Source organism: Amphiprion ocellaris, chromosome 2, assembly GCF_022539595.1.
Source record: "Amphiprion ocellaris isolate individual 3 ecotype Okinawa chromosome 2, ASM2253959v1, whole genome shotgun sequence".
NCBI lineage: Eukaryota > Metazoa > Chordata > Actinopteri > Pomacentridae > Amphiprion > Amphiprion ocellaris.
Genome location: NC_072767.1, coordinates 9,026,775 through 9,035,954, shown reverse-complemented (window position 1 = coordinate 9,035,954; position 9,180 = coordinate 9,026,775). Strand labels below are relative to the sequence as shown.

Sequence of the window (9,180 nt, the reverse complement as noted above, 5' to 3'; positions counted from 1 at the left end):
ACAGACAACACAGTTCAGAAAAGCTAATTTTTAACCGGCTCATATGCAAAGTTTGCTGAATATTGTTAGAGCATCAATTTCTTTTAGGTTTCAAGAGTACCATAGATATAGCAGTCAACTATTCTGTTAAAATGTAATAAATCAGTGACACACCACTTGATGAATTGCACCCTTCTAATTTGGTAAATTGGCTCTAGATTAAAGACTAATCTAAATAACACCAATCTTTATTTCTTCACATCTTTAGCATTTGATGGTGGCTTAAAATGAGAGCAAATAAATTTATTTTAACAATACAACAGGCAGATACCGTAGAATTGCTTACCATCCAATGAGGTTGGAGAAATTGTTTATTGAAGCTTGCATTTAAATAAAATTCTGCAGAAAACAAAAACACGATATAAACACTGAAGGGTGGCAAATGTAATGTATTGCATTAAGAAAAAGTACAATTTAAAGACATGAATTACAACATAGAAATAACCTATGTACACCATGAGTACAGTGATAAAACGCAACATTAGCTACAGAAAAACCATGTCTATTCAACATAGTATAACAGTAACAGTTTTGTGCGAGAGCTGAAGACATAATGCGGGTGGCTTTACTTCCTCCTCTAACTGAAACAGAGACTGTTTTGTAGCTGTTTATCAAATCCAGCAGCTTCTGTTTTATGCAGAAAAATAAGCAGAAGCTATGGCGGGCTTTGCACGCTGAGGAACCTCTGGGGAAAAAAAAATAAAAAATAAAAATATATTTAAACAGCCATCACACTTCAATGTGTCAATCAAAAACACAGATTCTTCTTCTTTTAATTTGAAAGTGAAGACATCCAAACTAGTATTGGAACATTTGCAAGGTAATTACAATATGGAAGATCTTAAACATGACTATGTGAAGTGCTAAGGTGACATATGCTGTGAATTGGCGCTATATAAATAAAATCTAATTGAATTCAAACACGGAGATCTGGATTTTTTGCACTGATATTATCATGATGCCTGTGAACGCTGTCATCTCGATACTGCTAGTATGCACCACTTTGGCCATTTAATGTGTAGGGACTACAAAGATGTGTAACATTCAGAGATTCTTTTTCAGGTGAGTGGGGAATGGTGAATGACTGTGGGCTAAGTCACAGTAGCCTCAAGCCTGTCCATTCAGCACAGACTGAATCACTCTGCTTTCAGCTGTGCTCAGATGACAAGCTGTAGAACACTGTTTGCGTGAACCCTGGTTCAGTTTGCTTCACACTTAATTGCTTTGGATATGAGAATAACATATTCATTCAAAATGACCTGTCCTTTCATTCTGCCACTACCTTTCAAGCATCACTCCTGTCTGGTGTCTTTAACCTGCATGGAGACACTCTTTTGTATACAAAATGTTCAAGCATTATGAAGGTATGACTTAGGTTAGGCAACACCTTGCAAACCTTGCAGTAGTAACATTGAGGACATTGCATTCTCTGCTTAAACAGTCATATCAAATGATTATCGTTTATGCTGAACACAATAAAGTCTTTTAATTCATGAAGTGCTCTAAATTAACAGTTTACCTTTGTGAAGCAGATTAGTCGACAGTCCGTAGACTGGGTTGCTGTCATCTCTCCTCTCAAAGTATTTGGAATCCAGACCTGCAGAGTCTCCACTGATGAGAAATCACATAAGCTTGAAGACCACAAAATCAAACATGCCATCCTGTGACTAAAGTATTCTAAAACAAAATTCCCTTGAACAAGACAGACATGTTCAAAGCACTTTATAAAAAACTTGAATCTGAAATATTATTCAGCTATTATTCAACACCCTGGACAGGTCACCAGTTTATCACAGGGCTACATGTAGAGACAATCAAGCACACTCACATTCACACCTACGGACAATTTAGAATCATCAATTAACCGCAGTATGTTTTTGTACTGTGGGAGGAAGCTGGAGAAAACCCATGCAGGCAGATACACTATACAGTGAGTGGTGGAAAAAGGTTTTCGGACACCCCATGCGTTTGTGAAATATTACAATAAGAATCACTCTTATGTCCTTTAGTACAGTCACGGCCAAAATACTAAACAAATCCTAAAAAAGCCATTAAAAACTTAAAACCGATTGGTTCCATAAAATACATAAGAGATTTTGAGTATTGGGTAATTTTGGTACCAGTGATCCACTAATGAAGGTTGTGCTTTTTATTAAGAGCACATTAGAAAGTTCTTCAGAGACAAAAATGACTAAAACAAGGAACCCAGGAAACATGCCTGAAGATCAAGATTCTCAGCCCGGAAGAGTACAGCTGCCACCAGATAGCCAGTAAGTGCAGATGCAGTCCTTCAGCAGTTGGATGCACTGCAGAAATACAGACGAACCAACAGCTTGGAAGACGAACCAAGATCTGAGCGTCCAAAGGTTCCTTCAACAAGAAATGACCGTATCCCGAAACCCATGTGCGGGGAAAACTGCTAAATGACATCACAGAAACTTTAAAAAATGTAATTTAAATTTCTTTGTGTCTGTGTAATGCAGTGACACCTTTTGAACATTAGTTTTGAGTTCATTTGTTCAGACATAGAATGATTAGATAGATGTTGATTACCTTGCTTGACAGTTTCTCGCCTTCATCAGAAGCGTCTCACTGACAGCGTGTGACGTGTCAGCCGGCAGATTTTTACAGCCGGCATTTGCGGCACAACCAGTAGAGTCACCAGATTTGCCGGGCCAACCACGCCCACACCGTAATGGCATGTCATGGTGAGCCCAACGGACCCGACCATCCCACCAGGCATGCCGCATCCCCCGTCGCCCTATTTCCTCTGGAGTAGTGTGTCCCAGGTGTGGGAGAGCATGAAGCCCTCCTCGTCCCTGTTCATGGCCCTCTTCGCCTGCCTCCTGATCTCCATAGCCTCCTTAATCCAGCGTTTGTTTTCTTCCGTTCCCATGATTTTTGCCCCGCCCCAGTCCATAGCATGATTATTTCTTCTGCAGTGGTCTGATATTGCGGATTTGAGATTTTCCTGTAGTGCTTTTTCTGAGATCTTGTGAGTTGTGTTGCTGTTTCCTTTTCGGATTCCTTCTGATGTTCTTTTTTCCTTGTGTAAAATGTTCTCCCTGTCTCCCCGATGTATGTGTTATTACAAGATTTGCATGGTATTTTGTAAATGACATTGCACTTTTTTTCCTGCTTGATATTGTCTTTTGGGTGTACTAGTAGTTGCTGAAGTTTTCTGGGCAGTTTTTATGGCGGTGCCTATGTTGTGTTTTTTTGGATGGGTTCGGTTATCCCCCAGATGTACGGTAATGTGACTATGGTTTTATTGTTCTCGTGTGTGTCTCGGGCCTGTTTCATTTTTTGACTTTGCTTTTTGTTTGTTTTTTACCCGTTATATGCCTTTATTGATGGCCCACCCGGGGTACTGGCAGCGTGTGAGTGCCTGTTGAATGTGTTTCCAGATGACAGGAGGAGAAACACATTCAACAGGTACTAACACATACATACATACATACATCGGGGAGACAGGGAGAACATTTTACACAAGAAAAAAAGAACATCAGAAGGAATGCAAAAAGGAAACAGCAACACAACTCACAAGATCTCAGAAAGAAAAAGCACTAAAGGAAAATCTCAAATCTGCAATATCAGACCACTGCAAATTAAGTAATCATGTGATGGACTGGGACGGGGCAAAAATCATCGAAACAGAAAAAAAAAATGAAATGCTGGATTAAGGAAGCTATGGAGATCAGGAGGCGGGCGAAGAGGGCCATGAACAGGAACGAGGAGGGCTTCATGCTCTCCCACATCTGGGGGACACTACTCCAGAGGAAATAGGGCGACAGGGATGCGGCATGCCTGGTGGGATGGTCGGGTCCGTTGGGCTCACCATGACATGCCATTACGGTGTGGGCGTGGTTGGCCTGGCAAATCTGGCGACTCTAGTGGGCGTGCCACAAATGCAGGCTGTCAAAATCTGCCGGCTGACACGTCACAGGCTGTCAGTGAGACGCTTGTGATGAAGGCGAGAAACTGTCAAGCAAGGTAATCAACATCTATCTAATCATTCTATGTCTGAACAAAAGAACTCAAAACTAATGTACTAACAAGAAGATATAATGAACGTTTTTGAGATGGCACCTTTTGAAACACAAAAAAGACTTTTCCACAAATATTTCATGATAATATTTGAGAAATTTTAAGGGTGTCCGAAAATTTTTGTGAGAACTATAAAGCTGGACGGAACTTTGATCAAGCACTCATCAACACTCTGGGTTCCAGGGGGTCTATTAAAGAGGTGCAGAGATTTTACTGAGGCAAGCTATCAGAGAGCAAGTGGGAGCATGTCTCCAAAAAAACACTAACTATGAGAATAGTTGTGAAAGGACAAGATGAGAATCAAGAATTTTAATGAAAATTCCAGACCTTCTCAAAGCAAATGAGCATGTGAAGAGAGTGAGCCAAAAAGGTAGTGGAAATTGTGCTATTGCAGTCCACTTCTAATACTTGCAAAATTTGCATATTATGTCACGAGAAGAGCTGGGCATGTGCAGAGCAAGGCTAGATTTCAGTCAGAAGCAAACTTATGATTTGATGTCTCAAAATGGGTTGCTAAAATGGCTGCTGTTAAAAATGAAGATAAGTGGTTATTAAAAGCTTTGCTGGACCTCTGCTGTCGCTCTGTCAGTGATGATTGTGTAGTTATGTCCAGATCCAATCTCAATGATCAGGACCAATGTAAGCATTTTTAACAAGATTTCTGCAGAAATCAGGCAGTCAAATGTAATGCTTTTTAATGCCATTTTAACGCAATGCTGTAAAAATTTTAATGCCATGACCGTGAACTCAACAAATTACACAGGTTGTTTTATTTTTTGTAAAAGATGATTTTTATATGAAAACTGCCCCTACATTTCACTATTTCTGAATCCGGAAACCATTCCTGTCCACCCACAGGCTGTAGTCATTCTCTGAATTCTACGTTTTCTAGCCATTTTTGCTGGATGTTGCATTTCCCCATTTCCCAGCTATCCTCCACCTGGTCCAGCCTGCTGGCCAATTTCCAAACATGCTGTTTTTGGCAGTTGTACCCGACCGGCCAGAACAATTATCGCAAGGCTTTGGCATGTTTAGGCAGATGCACATATCTGACGAATCGCAGTCTATCATTACATATTATTATTATATCATTATTATCAAATATTTTTCTTGAAAACTGCAGAAAGAATTTTTAATGCCACTGAGAATCAAATTTAATGATTTTCAATGCCATTTACGGCCTTAATTTTCACAAAATCTATTTAATAACTATTAATGCTTTTTAACGCCCTGCAGAAACCCAGTTTAAATAATCTGTATTGGCTTTATCAACCCTAATTATTTGTTTATGTCTGCCGTCACTGAAGTGTCATAAAGAAAGAGCACAACCCTTCTTGTTCTTCTGTCAGACCATTTCAAACTCCACCTACTGGGCTTGAGTGTGCAAGGAAAGCACAAATTTTGGCAGGATTTGGCTAAAATGTCTGCCTTCTGGAAGTACTTAAACTGAAAAATTAAGTAATCCAACAGCCAGTTGTACCACTTCTGACTAGAGTATTTCACACAGAAGGAGCAACAGACCTGCACTCAATACTACCAGTTCGATACAGAACCTAAAAAGCCACACAATCAATAGAATACAGTGAGTTCACTTCAATTGCACAGGCTGCATCGAAGCACCACACAAGGGAGAATGTTTGGTGATAGAATTTTCCTCTAGGCAGTAACAAAAGACAAAAAGATCACATAGAGGGTAACTGAATTCATCATACTGGATAAGCAGCAGCAGTTGAATCGGTGGTTAGCCTTTCACGCCACAGCTAGAAGATCTGTTTCCCTGGGATTTTTCTGTGTGGAATTTGCATGTTCTCCCTGTGGGCCCGCGTTTTCTCCGGGTACTCTGGCTTCCGTCCACAGTCCAAATACATGCTGACGTTTATTGGTGATTCTAAATTGTCCGTAGGTGTGAATGTGAGTGTGCTTGTTTTTCTGTCTTTCCATGTTGTTCCTGTGACAGACTGGTGACCTGTCCAGGGTGAACCCGGCTTCCACCCCAAGTCAGCTGGAATACACTCCAGCTCTCGCACGACCCATGAGGTGCACAAATAATGAGGGAGGGAGGGACTATGGGTGGATGGATGGGTAAGCAGCCCATTGCTGCGGTAAACAATCCAGATTTTTATTGTCCTTTGCAGCATTTGGAGCCACTCTACACTCTACCCTACATTTCAGACAATGCCCTACCAGAGCTTTACAATACGGTTCCTGACTACTTATGAAACAATGACTAACAGTTTGGAAGCAGAAATACATTTTTTCTTAATGCATTGCAGAGTATTCGGTTATCAAACATATACACTGGATTGAAGTTTAATGCACTTGAAGTGTGTATTATCGAGGGAATGGTATTGGAGTGGGACTCAGCATCGGCAGATACTAAATATTAAATGACTTGGATCAGATGGGAGAACAAAACTGGATAAATGATGTATCATCTGGAATTTCTGCCCATGGAAACATAGACCATGAGTCTGCTGTGTGGCATGCTTTGACTGAACGGGAAAATAAAAATGTCATGTGAAAAAGCAAAGTGCTTCACTTTCTAACATGTTCACAGGATTGGACAAGTTTGTGGTGGTACGCTAAGACCCACTGTAACTTGTTTGGAACATTTTAAACAAAAGAAACTCACTAAAAGCAAGGACAGGGAACTCAGGACCAGATTCTTTGGAATAATCAATTTCTGCCTGAGATAATTGCCAAAAGGGATATTGTATGTACAATTATGAAGGAGCACTGGAGACTAAATATATGCACCTCACTCATTATTGACAATCTGTACATAAATAATCACTTGCACATGAATTCAAAGTTAACTCTGTGGTTATTCTAGATGTGTGCACAGCCTGATAAGTTGTTTAAAAACACTTGTATTTTTTATGTTTTTTGCCTGGTAAGATGCATGAGGTTTTTGAATTAACTGACAAGTAATTATGTGTATGTTTTAGCTAAAACATATTTAGTCAACATTAATGATGGAAACATGTACACTACCAGTCAAATGTTTGGACACACCTTCTCATTCAATGTTCTTTCTTTGTTTTTACTGCTTTCTACCTTGGAGATACAGACTAACGACATCAAAAATATGAAGCAAAATATATGGAAATATGTTAAATATGTAGCAAACAAACAACTGTGAAATAATTCTAAAAATGTTTTATATTTTAGATTCTTCAAAGCAGCCACCCTTAGCTTTGATTACAGCTTAGCAAACCCTTGGCCTTCTCTCGATGAGGTCATGAGGTAGTCACTTGAAATGGTTTTCACTTCACAGGTGTGCCTTGTTAAGGTTAATTTGTGGAATTTTTTGCCTTCTTAATGGGGTTAGGACCATCAGTTGTGTTGGGCAGAAGTCAGGTTGGTACACTGTTGACAACCCTATTTGACAACTGTTAGAATCCATACTATGGCAATAACCAATCAGCTAAATAAAGAGAAATGACAGTCCATCATTTCTTTAAGAACTGAAGGCCAGTCAGTCCAGAAAATTACAAAAACTTTGAATGTATCTCCAAGTGCAGTCGCAAAAACCATCAAGCACTACAACAAAAATAGCTCACATGAGGATCGCCCTAGAAGAGGACGACCATGAGTCCCCTCTGCTACTGAGGATAAGCCTGCTAAGAAACCACTACTAAAGAAATGCAGCAAGCAGAAGAGATTTGTTTGGGCCAAGAAACACAAGACCAGGACATTAGACCAGTGGAAATCTGTGCTTTCATCTGATGAGTCCAAATTTCAGATCTTTGGTTCCACTTGCGGTGTCTTTGCGACAGAAAAGGTGAACAGGTCTCTACATGCATGGTTCCCACTGTGATGCATGGAGGAGGAGGTGTGATGGTCTGGGGGTACTTTGCTGGTGACACTGTTGGGGATTTATATAAAACTGAAGGGACACTGAACCAACATGGCTACCACAGCATCCTTCAGTGACATGCCATCCCATCTTTTTTGCGTTTAGTCGGACCAGCATTTATTTTTCAACAGGGCATGATGACCCCAAACACACCTCCAGGTTGTGCAAGAGCTATTTGACCAAGAAGGAGAGTGATGGTGTGCTGCGTCAGATGACCTGGCCTCCACATTCACCTGACCTAAACCCAATCCAGATGGTTTGGTATTAGATGGACCGCAGAGTGAAGGCAAAAGGGCCAACAAGTTCTCAGCATCTCTGGGAACTCCTTCAAGACTGTTGGAGAACCATTGAAATTGACAAGACAGAGGTTTTGCAGAACTACAGTCATGGAAAAAATTATTAGATCACACTTGTTTCTTCAGTATCTTCTTCATTCCAATGTCTGGTGCCACTAAAGGTTGAAGAATACAATGAACATGACAAAAAATGCAGCTGATTTGATAATATTTTAAGTCCTATTTGACTTGATTAACCTTAATTGTATTCCCAGGGTATATAAGAGGACATTTCATGTCATAAGCAGCACTGCACATGCAAAGTCCTGGAGTGGTTTCCTGCTTACATTCAAGCCGTAGCACAACTTAGAAAGTTGTCAGCTCTCATAAAATGCCCAAAACAAGAATTATGTGGAGCCACAAAGGCAGCCATCTTTGCCCTGCTGGAAATTGGCATGAGTGAGAGATAAGTAGTGAAAAAACTGAAGCTCTCCAAGACAGCCGGTTATTACACCAAGAAAAAACAAGCCCAACAAGGTACTATCAAACTGCTAGCTGGTTGTGGCAGGAAACATCTTTCTACCCCACGAGATGACCGTGCATTCATCCGTTTCTGTGTCAGGAATCGTCCTCAGACCTCCAGAGACCTTTAAAATGAGTGGGCACTGTGGAGAAATGTGATTTGTTCGACAAGGACAGTTTGAAACAGACTTCTTGAAGCTGGTCTGAATTTTCCAATTTTGAGTTGATGTCCAATCCAGCCAACTTACTAGTTAGGAGGAAGCCTGGAGAGCATTCATCGAGAGCATCCTCTGCCAGAGCTGCACAGTGTGGTAAATTTCCTGCACAGCAAAAGACAGACAGAATCTGTCCCGAGTGGTAAAGATGGCACAGAGAATCGTGGGAGCTGAGCTCCCGGACCTGGACTCTGTGTACACTAAGCGCATGCAGAGAAGAGCA

General features: G+C 40.6%; 1 protein-coding gene across 2 annotated transcripts in view; it reads right to left on the bottom strand.

Annotated features, from left to right (window-relative positions):
* Nucleotides 1–332: 332 nt before the first annotated feature.
* Nucleotides 333–9,180, bottom strand: part of sass6 (SAS-6 centriolar assembly protein) — a 34,551-nt gene continuing 25,703 nt past the window's right edge. The window contains exons 15-16 of one of the 2 annotated variants that reach the window (XR_008602919.1): nt 1,559–1,636; nt 333–724 (exon numbers count right to left, since the gene is read on the bottom strand). Coding sequence is in view for 1 of the 2 variants with exons in the window: in XM_023267515.3 (XP_023123283.1) it covers nt 672–724; nt 1,559–1,650 (145 nt within the window). In the remaining variant the exon portion in view is untranslated. Of the gene's footprint in view, nt 725–1,558; nt 1,651–9,180 lie in introns of both variants that reach the window. The other variant, XM_023267515.3, reaches the window with a different exon arrangement.